The sequence below is a fragment of the Sabethes cyaneus genome, chromosome 3 (assembly GCF_943734655.1).
Source record: "Sabethes cyaneus chromosome 3, idSabCyanKW18_F2, whole genome shotgun sequence".
Taxonomy (NCBI): Eukaryota; Metazoa; Arthropoda; class Insecta; order Diptera; family Culicidae; genus Sabethes; species Sabethes cyaneus.
In genome coordinates this window covers 193126214-193149752 of record NC_071355.1, presented here as the reverse complement: position 1 = coordinate 193149752, position 23539 = coordinate 193126214, and the positions used below count along the sequence as shown (strand labels likewise).

The 23539-nt window shown below is 36.8% G+C and overlaps 1 protein-coding gene across 23 annotated transcripts in view; it reads right to left on the bottom strand.

The window, feature by feature from the left end:
• The window catches only part of LOC128743736 (zinc finger protein 420), a 54155-nt gene that overhangs the window by 8148 nt on the left and 22468 nt on the right, over window positions 1–23539 (bottom strand). For 6 of the 23 annotated variants that reach the window (XM_053840364.1, XM_053840379.1, XM_053840369.1 and 3 more), the window contains 16 exons: window positions 20498–20581; window positions 19766–19849; window positions 19150–19233; window positions 18619–18702; window positions 18050–18133; window positions 17611–17694; window positions 17010–17093; window positions 16208–16291; window positions 15720–15803; window positions 15351–15434; window positions 14790–14873; window positions 14116–14199; window positions 8639–8722; window positions 8215–8298; window positions 7165–7332; window positions 6736–7085 (listed from right to left, as the gene is read on the bottom strand). In XM_053840364.1, coding sequence (XP_053696339.1) covers window positions 6736–7085; window positions 7165–7332; window positions 8215–8298; window positions 8639–8722; window positions 14116–14199; window positions 14790–14873; window positions 15351–15434; window positions 15720–15803; window positions 16208–16291; window positions 17010–17093; window positions 17611–17694; window positions 18050–18133; window positions 18619–18702; window positions 19150–19233; window positions 19766–19849; window positions 20498–20581 — 1694 coding nt within the window. The remainder of the gene's footprint in view (window positions 1–6735; window positions 7086–7164; window positions 7333–8214; window positions 8299–8638; window positions 8723–14115; window positions 14200–14789; window positions 14874–15350; window positions 15435–15719; window positions 15804–16207; window positions 16292–17009; window positions 17094–17610; window positions 17695–18049; window positions 18134–18618; window positions 18703–19149; window positions 19234–19765; window positions 19850–20497; window positions 20582–23539) is intronic. The other 17 variants (XM_053840370.1, XM_053840382.1, XM_053840373.1 and 14 more) reach the window with 15 other exon arrangements.

The window sequence follows — 23539 nt, the reverse complement described above, 5'->3', positions numbered from 1 at the left end:
TTTGGGGGGAAAATTTCTTTGTAACTTTACACTGTTTGGTACAGGCTACGGCTACAGCACCGCTGGACCGAGCGTTACAATAAAGTAGAAAAATATCATCCATCTTTTCTTTCTCGATTCACATTCAACCGAACCAATGGTCATTGGGCTTCAAATCAATGTAGACATTAGGAAAGCACACTAGCATATAAGCAACATGTTAATAAAGAACCGATTCTTCCAAAACTTTATTCTACTACTTCTGCATGCAACGTTAGTAAGCTCAGCTCAGTATATTACACTTGCATCAAACCATCAATTTTGAAGATATACCACACGATACGTTTACCTAGGTTATCCTTCGTTTACCATAAAAATCCACAATCCGATCCATTTTTTCCAAATCGATAAAACTTCTTCGATCCGGGCTTGCGTGCTGTCTGTAGCTATAGGTTTCAGTATTAAGACTCAAACAGCTTGAGTGACAAAAAATTAATATTTCAATCGTTGCTCTTTTTTTGTCGGAAGGTTAGACCACTGCGAGCATTATTTTGATCTATTGTGGTGTTCTTTGTGCACCGATTTTATAAATTGAACTCTACCACTTCAGCCAAGCAAATTTTGAAAAATTTGTATGGGGCATTTATAGAGCTATTTTTTAACTATAAAATTACTAAGCTAAGTATTGATTTATCTTATGTATTTACGGCGTACTTTCGGTTTACAGCCTTTGTGCACAAAGTGCGCTCTTTGCGGAGCACTTAGTGTAAACCGGAAGATATTTGCTTACAAAAAATAAAGCAATACTTAATCCAACAATTTTGTGGATAATAATAGGCTCTATTTGTGCTTGGCTGAAGTTGAGTAAAATCAAAGCACCAAGAGCCCACATTTCAATTAACTTCATCACTGCTTATATGAGTAAAAATTTGACAAACAGTGCTATCACTAATTGCACCTTTAGTACCAATCTTCTTCACATAATTCATAATTCAATTCAACTTATAATTGAAAGTTCGTGTAGTTTCTCGATAATCTCACAAATGGATACGATTCTTTCCTACAATAACAAAAAATGGTGCCAAGGCTATTCCAAAAGCAAAACCCTACACCATACAACTTATGTCGAATTTGTTTATTCAATTCGGGTTGAAACTGGATGAATTTTATCTGTCAGATAGGAGCAAATGAACACAAAAAGTTCATCCAGTTCCAATCCGGATTGAATAAACAAATTCGACATTAGTAACCGGGATTGTTCAAATTTCCAGAAATCAAAAAGCCAAGTAACGGAGTTGCAGGGCTGGCCGTCATTTAGCTGTCTAATTTTAGGTGCAAATATTTTTTTTGTGTTTATGGACCAGGGCTTCAACAGATCCTTTTTTTTTCTACGGCAGTCACACCACCGCGCATTGAGATTCATTCCTTCCGTTGTTTAGTGGTGGACGTGGAATACGAACACTATGCATAAAATACAACCAGTGGTTGGCGCAGTCATACCTCCGATTGTACAGTAAAACGAAGCCGTTTTGATCTCTTTTTAGATTTTCGTTTCGATCAAGCTTCCTTTTTACCGTTTGGAGCAGCGAATACCTGCAAACAGTCAATTGACTGGCAGTCACCGCCCTAACGAAAAGCAACCGGGTAATCGTATTACTCAATACGAGAGAAAGACAACCCCTACACGTGCGTGGAAGCAGCTGGTCGGACGCCGTCCGACACAAATGAACATTTTGCTTGCGTCGGACCGGCGCCGGGCGACAATTTTTTTACTGTCGGCTACTCGGCTATTTGAGGACAAAGAGAATCGGAAAAATACGTCAGTTAGAATGTCTGAACACAAAGCAGGAGAACGGCTGTTTGCCAAGTGGATTGTAGGCTACAGACTTCGCAAGCGGCAGATTGACTACATTCAAAAAACAGTCAAATGATCGTGTTTGAAGCGCAAGTTGAATGCAGAAAGGGTATGCATTCATGCAGTCACAGTACACTTGCGATTCCTTTTCAAGCCTTAGTATGGACACCTTCATTGCAACCAGTATTTTGATGTTTTGTAATTCCGTCCAGATTTTATATACCGCACTTCGTTCTTTTTGCAGTATCGCTATACATTAAACGGCTAGAAAAGCATTGCAAAATTATTTCGCATTCTAAAGATAGCATTACTAGAAACTGGCTCTTTAAATGCGCGGAAAAGATTCTGTTAAACTTTATTGCAGCTTCAAAAGCAGCCATTTAAAAGTTCAAAGCTTGCTAAAATCACTAGGTTTAGATGTCTAGGAGCCAAATGAAAATTTTTCAATTCTATTATCCGTTATGTGTTCGACAAAAAAAACACCTTTAAGTGCTCGACAAGGGTACCCGGGTACCCACAAATTGAAACGCTTGTAACTTTGGCGATTTTTGACCGATTCGGACACTTTTACCACCAAAAGATTCAGGAACTTATCGACTTCCAGTGTGGTTATAACAGAGCCGGAAGTGGTTCATCTGGCTCCCGGAAATCCGGCAGTCCGAGGATGTGTTCCGGAATTAAAGCACTTTTTATATTTTTGGATGTAATTATAGTAATATGGGTGTCCAAAGTTCTTCCAATTACTCCGAAAGGTCATTCTTCATTGTTTTAAAACAATACAATGATATATCCTCGGAATGGCCATTCTGCGACAAGTTCCCGTGGGACCTCCTGTGGCCATAAAACTGTTTGGTTTGCAACACTGGCAATATGGGTGTCTAAATTCATGAAATTACTCCAGAAGGTCATTTTTCATTATTTTGATTCTATCTGATGATTTTGCCACGGCATGGCCATTCCGGAACATATTCCCGTGGGGCTTCACAGTTGTCCAAAACCAAAAATATGTGCGCATTAGAGTTTTGAGTGGGAAAACTTGATTTTAGGTTTATGGAACCTTTGGGAGAGTTTCTTGAAATTAAAAGTTCTATCGTATGGTGAAATTCAAATTTTGAATAATCCCCCTAAAAGTGAAATAAAAAATTTATTTTTCTGCAGCTTCAATATAACACATTGATGAGTTCTGCAAAGTTTTAGAGCATATTATTACAAGAAATTTTGCTGACGACCGTAACCTTCTATCTCTTCAGCGAAGATAGAAAAATCCTATTTCTTAGATGTGAATCGTCAAAATCAGTTTTTCTATTTTAGCTTTTTTTGTAGTAGTTGTATGACTTTTTCAGGTTTTATAAAGTTGCACAAATAGCAAAGATACACAGCTTTGCCAAATGTAGTATACCTCTATCTTTGCTTGTTTAGGAACTGTAAAACTTTTGATATAAAAAATACCCTAATTTTGATCCCCAATTACGCGACTATGCGCAGACGGATACACATGAAACTTCCTGACTTTTTGTAGTTTTTTATTTAGTTTCAGATTTATGTAATGTAATTTGTATCTGTTTGCGCATAGTTGAGTAATTCGGGGTCAGAATTAGGGTATTTATTATAACAAAAGTTTTACAGCTCCTAAACAAGCAAAGATAGAGGTATACTACATTTGGCAAAGCTGTGTATCTTTGCTATTTGTGCAACTTTATAAAACCTGAAAAAGTCATACAACTACTACAAAAAAAGCTAAAATAGAAAAACTGATTTTGACGATTCACATCTAAGAAATAGGATTTTTCTATCTTCGCTGAAGAGATAGAAGGTTACGGTCGTCAGCAAAATTTCTTGTAATAATATGCTCTAAAACTTTGCAGAACTCATCAATGTGTTATATTGAAGCTGCAGAAAAATAAATTTTTTATTTCACTTTTAGGGGGATTATTCAAAATTTGAATTTCACCATACGATAGAACTTTTAATTTCAAGAAACTCTCCCAAAGGTTCCATAAACCTAAAATCAAGTTTTCCCACTCAAAACTCTAATGCGCACATATTTTTGGTTTTGGACAACTGTGAAGCCCCACGGGAATATGTTCCGGAATGGCCATGCCGTGGCAAAATCATCAGATAGAATCAAAATAATGAAAAATGACCTTCTGGAGTAATTTCATGAATTTAGACACCCATATTGCCAGTGTTGCAAACCAAACAGTTTTATGGCCACAGGAGGTCCCACGGGAACTTGTCGCAGAATGGCCATTCCGAGGATATATCATTGTATTGTTTTAAAACAATGAAGAATGACCTTTCAGGGTAATAGGAAGAACTTTGAACACCCATATTACTATAATTACATCCAAAAATATAAAAAGTGCTTTAATTCCGGAACACATCCTCGGACTGCCGGATTTCCGGGAACCAGATGAACCACTTCCGGCTCTGTTATAACCACACTGGAAGTCGATAAGTTCCTGAATCTTTTGGTGGTAAAAGTGTGCGAATCGGTCAAAAATTGCCAAAGTTACAAGTGTTTCAATTTGTGGGTACCCGGGTACCCTTGTCGAGCACTTAAGGGGTAAAAAAATTCGAAGCCCCCCCATTCCACCTCCTTAAGTGCTACATGAAAACTTATTTTATGAAAAGTTGCAATTTAACTAGTTCTTAGATGTCACAGAGTTTCAGTATCCTTGATCAAAGAAAACTTTAGAATTTCGTACTTTGAAAGCTGAAAAGGTACCCGGGTACCCTGTCGAACACATAACGGTTAACAAACTTTCGTCCAGACAATAGCGGTTGAAAAGCGCCAACTTTATAAACATCCGATCAGCCTGAAATTGTTACTTGAGAAGTGCAAATATGAAGAAGCGGCCAATATAGCTAAGACCATTCCAAACCTCCTGCTTAGCGTCTCCACGTGGACATACCTAGAAATACTCCAAATTGTAATTGAGCCGCCAAGCTGGGAGGTATAAAGTTGTGTGGTCTTTGGTGCCTGATGTTACAACTGTAGTTTCAGGCAAACCATTGAACCAGACGATTTTATTTCAAGTGTTATCCGCAAATTGTTTAAACTAAGTTTTGGTTGTTGGTGCTTTTTATCTCATGTCACATTTCAGAGAGCTAAATCCTTAGCATATTGTAGTCTGGCTTCTGTTCTAAAATACCATTAATTCATTTCTCAGGGTCCGAAGTATCTTAGCTTATCTTTTATTGGCAAAGATACTCACAACTATTATAAACATATAATATAAGAAACGTTTGGTACACGGGAGGTTCACGCTTTCTTTTTTCCTTTTGGTTTCAAGAAGTTGAATGAAATTCGGGTTCCACTTGATTTCTTGGTATTTGCTCTGCGGTACATGTTGCGCAGTTGGCTTGACCATTGACAAGAAAATTGCTCCGTATGCTGAAGAGAATGCCGGACAGACAATTGTGCGGTGTGCAACGATTGCAATAGAAAACAGAGAGGTAAATATCAGCTGTTACTTGTAGACAGAATAGAGCAACACTGAACGTTGAGATTATCTTCACATGACGTAAGAAGCCCGCTTGATATTGACGGTACATCTTTAACGATGGGAAGTTTATAGGAAGCTCGTCCACTAAAAACTGTCAAGAAGACAGTAGTAACATTCAGGGGGAGGGGTGACATTCTCTTTAAGAATCATATACGGCCTGTGCGACGCTTGAGACAATTACTTTAGGTTATTTAACTTCAAATGTAGTTTCAATCTAAGATTTGTAATCGTCAGTGATCGAATCGAGGGTATTCATTGCTCAATTCTACATACGAAGTGGTATAATAATTTGTTTGTGGATTTCAAGGCAGCGTATGATTCAGTTAAACTTCGCGCTAGAACGTGCTATGGAACGAGTGGGTTTTAACATGCGGCACAAGATCTTCAATAAATGCAGTCAAATTATCTGTTTTACTGACGACGTAGACATTGTCGGAAGAACGTTCCGGGTAATTTTTGAGCAGTATACTCAGCTGAAACGTGAAGCAAGAAGGTTAGACTATAGATAGTAGAGCGAACATCCAAACAAGGTTAAACTCATTTCTTCAGTAATTGGTGAAACCTGCCGTTGTTTCATCGTTTGCAAGGGTTGTTGGCTAATTGATCAAATCTTACTTTACTAAATTGAAAATTTTAGAGTGAAAATACGTACAAACCATCAAACCAGTTTATACAAATTCAACTGCAGTACAGATGACACAAAATTTACTTTCTGTACTTGGTTGTCCATTTCGCACGACTAAAGTAAAACATAAAAGCATCAATACTCACGGCCTCACGAGACACATGAGACTCACGAAGCTAAAACTAAATACAGACTTCACTTAGTTTCGTCCCAATGTCAAGAGACTTAGCGCTTGCACTGACCTCGTTCAAATTCATTCTTGCACTGAAACTTGTTACTCACTGTATGGTAAATAAATTGAAAGATCACCCATATTATATTATAACATTTCAGCTTACAGCACAGCACGCAATAACAAAACTCTCAACAAATCCATGTCAAACCACGAGATGTTTATGACTATTTTGCTAGGCAAATTCTAGGCATCCAAAAGTTATAGTTTCCTAAAAGTACGTAGTTAGTTGATGCATGCATTACACTCTGAATCGGTAAGTAATAGACTAAAACGGTACTCGTTCTCTGAACCATTTCAACCTTTTTTTGTTTAGTAGATTGCTAGTTTGGAAGAACCATCCGTCAAATTTGTTAAAAATTTTACTTTTTTTCTACTTTATCGCAACATATGGTTAAGAGAAACAAAAAATTATCTCAAACTAAAGAAAACCAAATACGAAATTCAAACGCAACACTAATCGGTTAGCATTACCACACGGCGCATTGACAAAACACAAGAAAAATAATAACAGGTAAAAAAAGGTAACACTCACAGTACTCACCGGTGGACTTCGGTTCCACCTTGATGTGCGGCAACTTGGGCAGCACCGGTATAACCGCGTCCGGGTGCGTTTTCTTCATGTGCCGCAGCATGTTGCCACGCTCAACGTACGACTTGCTGCACTGCGGGCAGTGATGATTCTTCTCCCCGGTATGAGATCGCTGATGGGACACCAGGTGCCCCTTGCAGATGAAGTCCTTCGGGCACATATCGCAACGGAACGGCCGTTCCATCGGCTGACCCTTGGTGTGACTGCGCGCATGGAACAGCAGATTACCCTTCAGCGGGAACGACTTTCCGCATTCATCGCACTGGAACGGACGTTCGCCGGTGTGTGACCGACTGAAAGGGAACGGATTAGTCGCGGGTTTTTGTTGACAGCCTGTCGCACCAATGGTTCATTGGCTTTAATGGTACTAACCTCATGTGATTGATCAGATGTTCCTTGCGGGTGAAGGTCTTGTTGCACACATTGCAACAGTGAGGATTATCTCCGCTGTGCTGGCGCATGTGATTGTTGAGATGCTCCTTGCGCGTAAACGTTTTGTTGCAGTACTCGCATTTGTGCGGCGAATCACCGGTGTGAAGCCTGACGGTTGTAAATTAACGTTAACGATAAAATTGAGAAGAAAATATGTTAGCAACCAATTCCAAAATTTTAGTTCATTTTTGCGACGATGTTTGTGATGTTTTGTTCTTTGTTACATATATGTTTGATAGGTAGTTGAGGAACAAATCAGCACACCACCGAAGGAGTTTGCTTATAAATAGGTATACCAAGCAAATGGACTGTTGTTTAGGAATGACAGTGTAAATTCAAAACTCTAGCGGGAAATAGTGGATTAAAAATGACACAAGCAATGAACGAGAAACAAATTTCAGGTTTTTAGAGAAGGCGATGGTCGTTCGATTAACTGTTGTGAAAAAGAATAACCCAATTTTTATGAAAACAAGTAAAATTTAAAGTAACAGAATGGATTTGTGAATTGCTTCTTTGTTGCTCGAAAGGAGTGAATGTGATCTCGCTATCAAGTACAATCGATTTGCTCGTGGGTTCGTTGTTAAACAATGATTGATACGGAACACAGTTAAAACACAATGAAACGAGACAGGCACGCTAAATTTGGTGAAAATTTCGTTTGGAAAAATACGCACATTTTGACAGACACTGGGCAATCATAGCTCTCTTTTTGCATTTCGTCACAAGGAATGTTTTTTACATGATTTGGCACCGCCAATCGAGGCGCACCGAATGACAGTACATTGCACACAGGAAAAATGCTGCGCAATTTTAGCAAAACGAAATGTTTCACCAACCTCAGAGTGTGAAAAGTAACGCAGATAGAACAATGGATATTGCTTCGATCAAATATTACTCATTATGAAGTGACGTGTGGCAAGCGAGACAAACTTATCGTTAGAAGTGTACGAAACGTAACGAAAACGAATAGAAGTTACGAACGACCCTCACCTGACGTGATTCTTGAGGTGTTCTTTTCTGGTGAATGACTTGTTACAGTACTCACACCGATAAGGAGACTCTCCGGTATGCAATCTGTAGGGTAAGAGTGATAAATAACCAACAGAAAAATGACTTGGCTGTCGTTCCGACATGCGAAGCCATTTTTCCTGAATTTAAAACCGCTTCTTTTGAAAATAGAAATTAAATGACCGAAAAATTACAACTTATAACCAAAAACAACAACAACAGTTGACCTTCACTTGCTCTAGAACCGTAAAGTTGCTTCTACTTTGCTTGCTGTATTTGAATCGAACAGAAGGAAAAATAACTAGAAAACCTTCGTTTGAGTGGGACGTTAAAATTTCGAAAAACTAAACTGTAGAACTGAAAAAGAGACAGAAAAAAAAACACAAGAAATTTCGTTTTCCCTCACCTGATGTGATTGGTTAAATGCTCTTTTCGGGTGAATTTCTTCCCGCAATATGTGCACTGATATGGAGTTTCTCCGGTGTGCAATCTGGATATAGATTTTTAGGCATTTTTGTTTTTGGTTTTTGGTTTTTGGTCCGAGAGAGTTTGGTTGTGGGCGAGAGGGGAGAGAAAACGAGAGAGAAACAGTTGAAAACAAAACGTAAAATTTCTGTACAATAGATTGATGAAACTAATAATAGTGATAATAATAATAATAAAAATAACAACAACAATAATAGCAATAATACCGGAATTTAAAAGTGTCAAATAAATTTTACAGGAAGGGAAGGTTAGGGATTAAAAAACATAAGATACTTAAATTTGTAAAACCGCTTCCAATTTATGTGCAAAATTAACGCTTTAACCGTTTGGTTTAGTGGAGAGTATATGCACTGAAAGAAAAGTTTTAAGTTTCCAATATCGTTCGAAATGATAATCCTTCCAGCAATTATTAAATTTCTTAAAATAAACAGCTGGTAATGTTACGCTTATTTAGCTAAATTTACGAAAAATATGTAATATTGATTTACTTAAGCGTTCTACTACATCTTTATTTGCCGGTGATTAATTAATGAACATTTCAACTTGTAAATTTGAAATGATATTTCTATTGGTTTCGACGACGAGGATTTAATAAAAAATAAAAATGCATAATGAACTCTCCTATGCCTCTGATTACGCGCTTCTGGTCTTGTGTAATCATTCCAGTATATTGAAGTGAACAAATAAATAATGTTTTCTAGATAAAATTTCTTTCCAGATTCTTAGGTAGATTTAGAAATACGGAAAAAAAACTTGTTTTTATTCAAACATTAAAACTACCAATATGCCAAAACTTATGGATATCGCTGAAATAAGGACTTAAGCCCAATTATCAGACCGGCTTTTGCAATTTTCATAAAAATCGTTCAATTATTTGGCATATTCATAACTCATAAGTCTTCGATAATAGAATGTTAATTTCAAAGTTAGCACAATTTGGCTCATAAACAGTAAAAATAGGAGAAGAATACATTTTCTTTTGATATTCAATTTAGCTGGCAAACAATAGGAGTCCGCTGCAAAAATCCTAGAAAGTAGTAAAAATGGATTTCAAATATTTTGATACTTTTTAATGTGTTTTTTTTTTGTGACGCTGATTTCCAACGAAAGTAAGTTTGAAAAAATGCTTCAAAATATATTATATTGTAACAATATTTCAATAAACCAAACCAAATACAAGGAACAAGAAAATGGTCAATAATGTTACAATTATAAATAAATTTCAGTAATATAACAACAAAAAATCAGCCTTAAAAATAGACGGTAATGGTTTGATCAATCATCAAGTACAACTGTGGGCAGTGGTACCTAAGCTAAGCTTCGAAAAACAAATTGCAATTTGATTGATTACTATTACATGATGATTCATAAATTACAACTCAAACTAAATTATCTAGAATTTTAAACTTGATTATCGAGAATAGCGTGTTTATTTTTTGATTTTAAGCGTTAGCTTTAGAGAATCATAAAATGCTTGCAATCACTGATTAATCATCCTAAAGTGCGGAGGACTTGATTGTCCGTAGTGGAAAAATAAAAACTTGCTAATCGAGTTCGACCGGAAATGACAAGAAGTAATAATTTTCTGATCTACTTTCTTCAAATTTTATATGGTGATAACGAGGGATGGCACAATCACTTTGACTCAATTCACATTAATTTGACAGTACCGTCTCAGTCAAGCCGAATTTGAAAAAGTTATATATGGGGCGATTAAAGAACTAGTTTAGTTATTATCTACTATCAAATGCATCAAAATTGCGTCAAAGTGATCGAACCATCCCTGGTTCGAAATACCAATCCGTTCGAAATATAGAATACCGCCAGTTTCAAACCCAATTTGACATCTAGTCTAATTCCAATTTATGTTCTCTTTGATTCTCTTTAAATTTGAAATCAAATTGCAACTTCCTCTCAACAACTCAAAGTCAAATTGCAACTTCCAATGCGACCTATTTTTTTAAACAAAATGTTAAGTCAGAATTCAAATCCAAATGATAATCTAATGTCTATTCTAAGGTTCAATTTTAAGTTTGGTTCAAATCCAATTTAAATTTCACGGGTGGAACTAGACTGGAGGAACACACATCCCGGAGGAACAACACACCGATCTACACCGATAATTCGCAGACGATGTCCTCCACTGAAAACATAAATTCGTACTATTTTAGAAAAATATTCGTAACACTGTATTCGTAGCTAATAAAAAAGATTTCATACCCTTTACAAACATTATTTTCTATCGCAAGTGTTGTTATTACGAAAGGTTCGTATTCGGTACGAGAACACATTCGTAGCACATTGTGCACCAGAACGCATTTGATGCCCGGTTATTGTCGGGCTTCGTTATCGACGAGGTCGTGGTTCGCTGCGAAGATTGTAGGTAAGAGTTCAAGTGGTTAAGTGGTTTGCGGTGACGTCGGCTGTTTTTATGGAAATATGATAAACGAGCGCGACTTCGTTTCCCGATCATATGTCAGCTCGTTTGAGAGAAAGCAGAGATTTCGCTATTTTCTGATAGATGTCGATATTATACTACTTTTATCGATAGCTTTTATAACATTCGTATAATGCTCGAAGCATTTTTTTAAAATACAGTGATTCGTACGGATATACCTTTGTTGATATGTTGTACGAAACATTCAGGACTGATCTTACGAATCCATTTCGTGATACAAAAAAATAAAAGAATTCGTAAAATAAATGCTCGTTTTTGTACTATAAAACATGATTTAAAGGGTGTCCACGGTAAAATTGCAACACAATCACAACAAATGTCGACCAATATTTGAAAAGGGCGGATAAGCCAACTGTCAAACAGAACGAGTGAGAGTTCATTTTCCTATGCTGCTCCAGCAAAAAATAACTCTCGCTGGGTCTGTTTGACAGCTGGCTCATCCGCCCTCTTCAAATGTTGGTCGACAAATGCAAATGCTCGTAAAACAAATGCTCGTTTTCGTACTATAAAACATGATTTGAAAGGTGTCCACGGTAAAATTGCAACACACAAAATTAATTCGCAAAATTCGATTTCATGGCATCAAATGAGACAATTAAACTTAGTTTTAGCGTTTTTATTTTATTAAATTTCGCCTCCGTATCCGAATGCTGGTACTTTGGCTTTAACCCCATCCATGAGATCTTGCACAACCTCAAAATCGACATGGTTTGCATAATTACCCATACTTTCTTCAACTTCAACTGTTTTGACAACTTTAGGATGTTTCAGAAGATTCTGCTTCATAATAGCCTCGACATTATTTGCCTTATGTCACTCCAGCACGGCCTTTGCACAATAGCACGAAGTTGAATCCTACCAGAAGATCGTAGAACAGTTGTGAGACTTCAGAAGAGGAAGAAATCACTTTTGGAGGCACTCTTTCAAACACACCTTTCTATGTTTATGGTACCTGGGGTCGCGAAAGGTGTACTCCGCTTTCCACATGAACAAATTGCTTGCCAAATCAAGAATTTGTTGGCAAAGTTCGACATTTTCTGTTTTCGGAGGTTCTCTGGATCCTTTGCAGTAGGTAGAATTTAGGATTCACAGGACAGATTCTGATTTTCGATGTACTTGTGCAGAACTTTTTCGCAAACGAGCTGTTCTTTCGACGAAATTTTTCATATCTTTGCGCTCCTGACAAAAAGACTCGCACAGTATAAACAATACACTTTGAACTTTCTCCATGCAAATTTTTAGTTGATTTTACCCAATGGTTCAAAAGTTAGAGCAATTTTACTGTCCACGGTAAAATTTATTCTTTGTTTTTTGTGTGGAAAACACCACGATCTGCAACATCATCACTATGGGCATATGTTCTCGCCTGCAAAGAGTGATCGAAATTTGGACTTCCTCCAAGCTAGCTGAGGAAAATAAAAATTTTATTTTTTTTTCTTGAGAATGCATCCGTACTTCCCGTCTGTGATGACGTTTTTCAGCAAAATGTTTCTTACGAAACTTATGTGAGAATATCGATTAGAGGATTTTCTCCAGTGAGTTCTGTGGATACCTTTAGAAAGCTTATGAAAACATTTCGCAGAATACATAATTTATTTTCAAATAGTCCAAAAGCAGTAGAACTTATTTCAAAAACCTTATGTAAACTGGAAAAGATAAGAAAAGTTTTTATAGCTCTTATTGAAAGATTGAGTGTAATACCTAAGTTTTATTAGCAATTTTACATACATTTAATCAGAAAACCAATAACGTACTAAAATAAACCGTAAAAGTTCATTTGAACCAGCAATTTCCGTAAAACAATGATAGAACGAAATTTGTAAATGCTTAGATTGTTTAAGTAACTTTTGTGTACTGCTTCCTCTTAGGGAAATTTAAAATCCGTATTTTTTTTTATTGGCGTTTAGGATGCCTACTGTCCCAAAAATCATTATTTAAGAGCTTTAAACCACCTTTGAACATTTTATTCGTACGTAGGGTAAAGAACGGATTAATCAGGGGTCGTCAATTTTAATAGTTGAACATAAATGAGTTTAAAATGCAGTATTTTGTTCATATTTTCAGAATGTTTTGATAAGAACATCAACTTGAATCACTCAACCATAAATGTAATTCATGCAAACACAATTTACTGTTTTCAACTAGAAATATGACAAATTAAAAATTGTTTTCAAAAAACATTTTTTCAGCGAAAAAGCTGCGAATTGCCACCTCGCTATTGCTGAAAAAGATCTCCACCTCGCTATTTTGAGCACTAATTACGACATTTCTAAAAGTCAAGCACTCAATTTAAACATACCATATTGTACATATGAGACAATTGAGCGCTTGCGTCATTTGATGTCATGGTCACAAGCTTATAACAGTGATAATTTGGGACAAGTCAGTGAAATTTAGGACTGCTTAAGAAAGCACCTTGGTGATTAAAATGCGTTCGAGCTGATTAAAATTAGTTCCAGCGCCTCAATTTTTTATGTAAAAAATCAGAAGTTTAGCTTAATAATATCACCCATAACTATTCAGGAAAATAATAACAAATGTTGTATTAAAATAAATGCTGGACACTTGTCATAAGAACGATGTTGGAAACTTAGACTTAAATAGTAACCCTTTTAGGTACAAAAGATATTATAAAAGAAGTAAAATTCAAATACGAAAGCAGTAAAAATTAAAAATATTTAAACCGACCGTGAACTAAAACCGGAAAAAAACTATTTACCTAAAACAAAAAAAAATAACAAAACAAGTGTATTTACGAGAAAAATAGGACAACACAGGGGAAGAAGGAAAAACTAATAGGATATTACATTCTGGCATTGTTTTGCAATTGCTTTGCTTTGGGTGTTGCTTATATCACACGCACACAAGACAAGATGTCGTTACGTTCTATAGATATTAGTTAGTAGTGCTCTATTGACACGTGCAAATCAACCTCTCACCTGACATGGTTCGTTAAATGCTCTTTTCTCATAAATTTCTTCTCGCAATAGGTGCAATGATAAGGAGTCTCTCCGGTGTGCAATCTGTGTGATAAGAGGAAGATATACAACATTTGTTTTTTTAAAAACCAACGAATATAGAGACATGCGTTTCATAAGTTGAAGGTTTTCGGTTTTATGTATACTTTGGGAAAACGGGAAACAAAAACGCAAAACTGGTGGGCTTTTTAAATCCGTGCAAGACAACGGCGGGGCAGCGGTTGGACGATTGAAAAATGTACACTATTAAAAAAAACTAAACGTCCTTACGCGCTGTCTCCGTTGCTTGGGTTTAGGAGCTAACTACTTTGACTTGGAGAGTTTGGGACGGCTGTGTGACAGGTAAGGAATTTATTCTAGTATTTTGTATTGAACCCGGCTTTTTGATAATTTATGTTTGGTAATTTAGAACGATTCCATATGAAATCTTTTTTTTTATTTTGGTTGCAACAGCAACGCTAGACTGTGCCGGTTATAAACTTGTCTTGACTGGCTGTACTGATTGGACTTAATTGAAAAACGTAGACGGACGGCGTGACAGAAACAAAACATTAAATAAGAACTTTTATAAACTTGCGTTTCATTGGATTGGTCCTTACAAACTAAAGAATGCAATAACAACACATCATCCTCACCTGGTGTGATTGGTCAAGTGCTCTTTTCTCGTAAACTTCTTCTGGCAATATGAGCACTGATAAGGAGTCTCGCCCGTGTGTAATCTGAATGAAAGGCGGAAAATGCAAGCATACAGAGAGACACAACATTTTAGAAGAACGAATTTTTCTGAAATTTTTTCTTGTATTTTGCGTACCGACACTAAGCGTAAAAGATATGAGTATGTTTTCTATATTTTTTTTGGTTTTCGGAGGAAAGCTTTAGCAAAAAATAAGTCCCGGGCTGATCGGGTGCCACATTGCTATAATACAAGTACCCTTCGAGCAGATATGAAAGATAACGCGAGCTCCGCTCGGGATGGCTCTCGATAGTTGTTTTCAAATAATTGGGGAAAATTGAAACGTGGCTTGAGAACTTTTCGGGTGAACAATCATCAAGCTTTTTTTGTTGACAAGCACGGTGGAAACCACCACAGGATAAGCCAGGGTCTTATTTCTCACCAAGCTCTTGGACCTTCGACATTTTTTTTTGTTTTAAGGTGTAAAGGGGTGAGTGGGTGTTTGAATGAAAACGATTCTCACCTGACATGGTTCGTGAGGTGTTCTTTTCTCGTAAACTTCTTTTGGCAAAAGTTACACTGGTAGGGAGTTTCGCCAGTGTGCAACCTACCGGTAGTGAGAGCGCGTTTGGTATGGAAAAGAAAATTGCACAACATTAGCATTCAACGGGTTTTTTTGGCATACAAAAAACAAACACATCAACAGGTCGCCTGTCTTTGGGGGTCACTAGAAAGATGCGGGATGATGGTCTCTTGCAGGGAAGGGACCAACATCGTCTAACACAGGAGATGAGCAAAACACACAAATTGAAAATGAGTGAGGAGCTTGGGAAATTAGAAATTTGCTGAAATCCTGAATGTAGAGAAAAAAAAACGTTTAGGAATCTCTCACCTGAGATGATTTGTGAGATGTTCTTTTCGAGTGAACTTCTTCGAACAGTACGTGCATTGGTAGGGAGTCTCGCCAGTGTGTAATCTAGTTTGCAAAAATAACATTCGGAAGATTAGATTCGTCTGTTCTGGACAAAGCCTTCTTCATACGTGTTCTTATGAGGGGAAGTTTCGTGAGGAAGAATCTTGCTTCTGATTGCGAAAGGATGACAGTATGAAAGGTGGTGATGGTGATGAAGTTAATGCCTTACTTTAGCTTACTTTTATAAGGAGTAGTATTTTCGGAAAAGAAAAACAAACTAATCTGCCTAATTCGATACACCATTGTCCAACAGTATTTGAATTCGGGTAAGAAGTTGGAAAAATTGAACAACATTCAAAATCAAGACAAAGTGAGTATCGGTTCCTAAAGGGACTATGATGAATGAGGGGAAAGGATTTGCGTGCCGGAATTTAACTTACGACAAAAGAGAGAAAAAAAGGTCTCACCTGATATGATTTGTGAGATGTTCTTTTCGAGCGAACTTCTTCGAACAGTAAGTGCAATGGTAGGGAGTTTCGCCGGTGTGTAATCTATTTGCGAAGATAATCGGTTCATTGAATAATGTTAGAATTTGCACTTCAAAAGTCAAATTTTTTGCTTGACGGAATAATGAGGACTAATTTAAGAATGTTAGTGGGACCAGAATGATGCATGTGGTAGTAAAAAGTAATGAAGTGGTATAAAACCGCGGCTGGTATAGACTTTCACGCTCGGGCCAACTATTTAACACAAAAACAAGAACTACTGAATACCTCCACTAAGCATGGGCGTGTGATTTTTTTTCTTATAAAGGTTTTTTTTGTGAATTTAAAAATTGTAGAAAGCCTTCATAGTGGAGGTAACTTATTTTACTAACTCTACAGGTTCAGTGTACATCCTACATTAACAAGTGGTTTATAGTAACATTCAAATCGGTACAGTAGTTTCTATCCCAAAGTTACAACAACTTTACACATGTTTCTGTAGATTAATGTAACACATATTTTGGCCAGATTCCATATGCAATCAATAAAACGGGTTCCGAAAGTATGAGACCGATTTCGGTGCTTTAATTTTTTTTCGGTCTTATCGCAAATGCCGGGATGTAACGAATTTCAAATAACAGCAAAGAGAATCGAGTTGTTTTTATTTGTTTGAAAGGAAACTAGAATGATTATAATGACTAGTGGAAAAATGAAAAGATGAAAACAGAGTCATAACTGGGAACGGCGCTAAGGATGTAGAACGATGCGAGGGGGTGAGTCTCACCTGGTGTGATTCGTTAAATGCTCTTTTCGCGTAAACTTCTTCTGGCAGTACGTACATTGATAGGGAGTTTCTCCGGTATGCAATCTGTCACAATATACGGTTAGAAAGTGCAATTGGGAACGAAAAAGATGTGTGATGATGGGCAATGGGGAAGAAAATGACGGTTACAGGAAAAGTAATGAAATTAGATTTGAAGGAGATGAGAATTCTAAGATAAATGAACAAAGTTGTTCCGAGATCTAGCAAAGATCAAAAACTTCATAAATCTACGAGTACTACAATCTACTATCGCTACAAATCACTCAATGCTAAGAATCCTTCGTCCGGTCAGTAGTAGTAGTCCTAAGGAGAGGTAGTAATTTTGCGAAAAAAATTTTGGCCTTCTGTCATCGTAAGGGTCAAAACCAATTCTTTTGTTTTATCAAAGGAGTAACTGAGTAGTAATCGGTCTATTTTAGCTATTGTTGGAATCGTGGGGAACAACAACTGTCCAAATATACAAATATAGATGGAATGGTTTTAGATGGATGCTGATTTCTCGTTTGGCGGTAGCATGAACTTAATGGAAGGACGGAAAGCGGTTTTGGTTTTGGAACCTCACCTGACATGGTTTTTCAAGTGTTCTTTTCGCATAAATTTCTTCTCGCAATATGTGCAATGATAGGGAGTCTCGCCAGTGTGCAATCTGTTGAGTAAGAGAGTACCTTCTTTTGATACAGACCCCAAACCAAACCGATCACTACTAAGGATGAAAGGATTTGATAACGACACGGGATGCCCGACAACCCAAGGATGTTAGTTCTTAGTAATTAGAAAATTTTAACATCCAAAACATGCCTCAATCAATCAATATTTTCAAAAATTTGGTGTTTTCATTAATTTAAAATTAGAGTTAAAATTTGTCCAATACTAACAACCACAATCGGAAAGAACTATCCTTCTTGTACGGGATTACCGAACTACGAGCTCAAATATAGGGAATTACAAGGGGATTTTCATGTGACAGTGATGCAGCGAGTAATGTACAACACAACGCTCACCTTGTGTGATTGGTTAAATGTTCTTTTCGAGTAAATTTCTTCTCGCAATAAGTGCACTGATAGGGTGTTTCTCCGGTGTGCAATCTGGTAAGAAGTAGAATAAAAACTTAGTAGTAGAAAGTGCCAAGAACAAAAAAAACCGTTGCACTGAAGTGAACTTTTGGAGTCGCTAACAGTCTCTTCGATTTCGAAGGAATGCAATGGCGGAAAAAGGTCCATCCAGATATGCCAGCTTTCAAGTTTCCGTGTGTGTATTTTAACTATTCATCATTTTTTTCCCGAAAAAAAGGAATTCAAAAGCCGCTAGGGTTCAGTACAAAACGAAAACAAAACTCCGAAAACGATACGTTATTACATAAGGCCGGTAACCGAAAACTTGCACTTTGGGGTTTCTTTTTGCACCCTTGATTCCACGGAATGGTCACGAAATTCGAAGTGAATCCGCGCCAAAAGTGCATTTCAATACACAACTCTGAACAATTTTACTGAATCGAAACCAGAAATATTTATGTACAATAGAATAAATCGAGGAACGGAAGAAAATTGGTAAGTGGTTTTGTTGCGCTCACCTGACATGATTTGTTAAATGCTCTTTTCGCGTGAATTTTTTCTCGCAATAGGTACACTGATAGGGGGTCTCTCCGGTATGTAATCTGTTTGGAAAACGGGGGGAACACACAATGTCGAATGGAAGAAGAGAGAGAAATTGATATAGACACGGTTAATGTCCGTTTTTAATACAGTTCTTTTTTCGAAAAAATACTGCGAAGCAGTCAAAATGCAGCTTAAAATGCTGTTTTTTTTAGATTTTGATGAATGAATTCAATTTTGAACGTCCTTTTGTAATTTGATAATTGGAATACTATGTAGGCAGTTTGTCCAAGGAAAATCCTGTTGCTACGAGCAGGGTCAATCATGTTCCAAGTATCAAATTTCACGACGGATTATCGAAAAGTCGAATGAGAAGAAATGGATTTTTCTGTTTTTTTTTATGAGCAAAACGAACAAACAATAAGTGAATTATGGTGGTGGTGGTAGTGGTGGTAGTGGTAATAATAGTGGTGGAGGCTCTGCTCTTTAAAAACAGATGAAGCGCTCACCTTATGTGATACGTTAAACGCTCTTTTCTGGTAAATTTCTTATCACAATATGTACATCTATAAGGGGTCTCTCCGGTATGTATTCTGTGCCGAATTAAACAGAGAGAGAAAGATAGAGAGGGGACAAGTATTAATGTTTAAAGCACACATAGAAATGTCAAACATTCTTCACCCGGCTCGTCTTTGGGGGTATAATTTTTGAACTTTAAAATATTTTTAAGTTTTTTTTCGAAAATAACGGTCACGTAACGGTTGGTTCTGCTTTTCTTTGATTTGATTTACTACCTATTATTGTCTAGCCCAAACATCTGACGCAGAATGATTGTTCACTGTGATACATTGCTCCATTTGAAAGGACCATGCATTTTTCAGCCAAACGCTGATGGCAACGTTTTTCTATTTAAAAGAGGCCAATATAATGCCTACGGATATTACAAGTTACTATAATAATAAGCCAAGTCGCACAATTTTCCCAATTATCAAAAAACACGGGTTTCAATAGCCAAAATTTGCCAATTTCTTTCTCCTGTCGTATACTTGATATCTTTTTACTGGTGTATACTGTCATTTGGGGGAGTTCGTAAATTCAATTATGGGAAAGCAAATAAACGCTCACCTTGTGTGAATCGTTAAACGCTCTCTTCTACTGAATTTCTTCTCGCAATATGTGCACTGATAGGGAGTCTCTCCAGTGTGCAATCTGTTGAAGAAAGAGATAGAGAGAGAGACAAGATGATGTTATGCTGGAGACGTTCGTTATTTTCTTATTTTGCTGGCTTGCACCGGTATCAAGCTATGCTGCTAGGACACTTGTTTTATTTTTTTCCTCTTTGCAATACTATATGTACAATTGTTCTTACAGTTGAAGGAACGAAACAAACGAGAAAAGAACGGAAAAGTTAAACACGGTGCCTTGCTTTCCTTGGTTGTTCAACCGAGTTCAAATAATTCTCCAAACAAGAAGTAATCGAAAACTAACCGAATCCTACTCGGAATCTACCAAATTTGAATTTTCCAAAATGATCATCATGATGCGGGGCAGGGATTTTCGTGGGCCGAAAGGTGTTGAAACAGAGTTTTGGTTTGATTTGCTTTCAACAAAACAAAAAAATTTTGCTCCCTTTTAATTTGCCGTAATCATTCCGTTCGACATTGTGGAAATTCAACAATTTAGATCATCAACGTTTGAGCGTTTCATTGTGCTAAACTTTACTATAATATTAGTTGCAGTGGTATTCTGGCTAACTATCGACAAACTTTTGCGGTTTCCCGTTTATGTTTTAGGCACAAAATTTGTCACACATGAATAACCACCGCAAAGTTCTTATTCAGCTAACCAACCGCTCACCTGACATGGTTCGTTAAATGCTCTTTGCGGGTAAATTTTTTCTCGCAATAGGTACAGTGATAGGGCGTCTCACCGGTGTGCAATCTGTGTAAAAAAATACATAGAACAGAGACGCAGGAGAAGACATTTTAGATGGTTGCTTCGCTACACACAGTTTGGCCCACTGCCAGAGTGTTTTCGGTGCTTCAACACGATCGTACAGAAAAAAGCAGCGTCATCAACTGGCAAAAGTGGTTTCCCCCCAAATACGGGGTGCGGGTGATCGACGATTTTTTTGTGTTTGAGGAAAAAAAAGTTCATTTGCTTAGCTGTGCCAATGCCTGCGGAAGACGGTAGGATCACGGGGACTCAAAGACACCGGTCATCGTTTGCTGCCTATTTCCAAGTTTGAATTGAAGGTTGTTGAACATGGAACACTTTGAATGAGAGTCTTAATCAACTTTTTTGATAGTTGACTACAAAAAAAAACAAGATATTTCAAATAAAATAAATTAAATGCCGACGATAACTTTTCCTCAGTTTAGATAACTGGTTATAGAATTCAAAAAAGCCCGTGTCTAGTGGCAAATGATCTAAAATGATCAACAGATGAATGTTAGTTTCCATGTCCTTTTAATAAGTCCGATTTTAAAAGCGCTGTTGGTCTCTGTGGTTCAATCAATTGCAATATCGGGATGAATGAGAAATGGTGATCAATAAGAATTCAAAAATATATAAATGTTTTATCTCAAATGAAACCACTATGTGGAAAAATTCGATATAACCTGCTATTATTGAGGCGATCAAATATTAACGAAAAAAAATGGTTGAACAAAATTCCACTTTTGAATGTATGGGAGTATTCCTTATACTTTCCTCACGCTTCATTTTCAGGACGTCAACTAAATGTAGGTTTTGAACAACCAACATTGGTTGGCCTTATACAGTATTGCTGCGATAATATCAGCTCCCGATTAAATCAGTATTTTTTCCATATCACAAAGAAAATCTTTTTAAATTATGTAACAATTTCTTTGCGATCACATGAACTACCAAATTAATTATCCGTCTTTTTAGCCCGTTGTTGAACCCGTCTGGAACGTCATATGTGGTCCGCAATTTTTTCCAGATGAAGACTATTTCTCGCCAAGATATGCCATGAAATACTTTGATAAAATATTACACACTACAAAATTTGCTCGTTTCCCAAGAAGAATATACTTGCTAAAGAATACACTATTTTTCATCTAGAAAAAAACAAAAACTTTCATTGGGGAATTATCAATGGAGCTTCGGGAAAAATAGATTAAAAGTGTGTAAGTTTCATTAGAATATTCTATAATGATCAACGTTATTAATTGAAAAAGTATATTTTTACATGGGTCCTATCCTATTACGTAAGTCACGCCGAGTGTCATTTTAATCGAATGGTCTACTTTTGGTATTACTAAGTCGCACTCGACTCGATTTTGTCGAGTAACTCGACTGAATCGACCGCTGTACCGCTAGTGACTGAACAAGTCAGCGAACGATAAGTGAGCTTGTTTTGTTTTGGTTGTGTTTTGAGCTGCCTTGCTGACCGTTATCTCGAACGACTCTCGACACTCGGCAGTGACCCAGTCGAGTCAATCTGTTCGAAGTGACTTACATAACCTCTAAATGCCGCTGAGCTAGATGCAATCTTTTGATGACAAAAGAAATGTATGTTTATAAGGATTCTACTGGTGTTGTATTTGTTTACGACACGCGTCTATTTTTAGGTCGTTGGTTCACGAATTTTTTTTCGAAATTTTTTTCACGAAGTTAAAATCTGACAGTTTGATAGTTATTTCCAAGGAAGGTTCCGCAGGGCGTAACGAACGAATTTCTCTTTCTAGTCTATTGATTCATATTGCCTAAAACAGGCACCAAACACTGGCAAACTCAGGTTTCGAACGGACTAGCGTGGTTTTTGTAATGCTTATACAAATATCTTTCTTTTAGCATCAAACCATTGGAGCCTTGCGTCATTTGGAGATATTGAGATAAAGGACCTTTTTTGGGAAAAAAATCCCTACTGTGTAGTGTTATTGGCAGACAAACAACTTTTAAAACTTTATGTTGGCCATCAAATATCATCACAGCATAATCAATCGAGTTCCAAACGTTTTAAAATCATTTTCCATAAGAAACTGGGAACGCTAAAAAGTCGTTTAAAATCGTTACACGATTCTATAGAAAACTTGGAACCTATTCCTCGCGTAAAAACCCATTCGAATGTACACATTTTTCGAAATTTCCAACCCTAACCAGAACAAAATAATGCGAAAATCGGTCCGGTGTTTCCAAAATTGATACGAAACGTTGCTAAAAGTTGGTGTTATGAAATCTGCAGGACAGATTTAGACTCCAAAACGGTTTAAACATAAAAAGTGTTCGTTGCATGAAAAGGGATTTCAGTCAGATACTAATTTCAGTTAACCTTACAACCAAATAAATAAAAACTGCAAATAACAAGAACTCCGGAAAAATACTCGTAAGATAAGAACCAGATTTGAGGAAAATGGCAAAAAATGTCGTGATGCGTTGAAAATACATAGCAAAATGTACCTCTATTAGGGTAATTTGCCAATTGTTGCGCACCTAACGCAGGAACTTTCAGTTTTTCTTATCTCTCGGGGAAACTATTACATTACTCATAACAAAAATTTTCCTGTAAACAAAATGACCTTTCAGTAAAACATTGTGTATGTTTTCATAGCTTGAAATATTTCATATATTATGCAATTTGAGTTTTAGTCTCACATCATACATACCCAATTGTTGCCCACTTGTTTAACATCATTTGCCTAATATTGCACACGTTCGACCCAATTGTTGCACGGCACAGAAAAAAATTAAATTAGGAGAATTACCAAGCTCAGAAAATTGATATATAAAGAAGAACTCCTTAAACCCCGATTTACCAAATATAAGTACCGTACCGTTACCATTTTGCCACATTTTTATTTCAATCATCACCGAACATTGGTTGACTTGAATACAAGTTTACTTGGTACAAATGATTGCAATGATTCAATATAT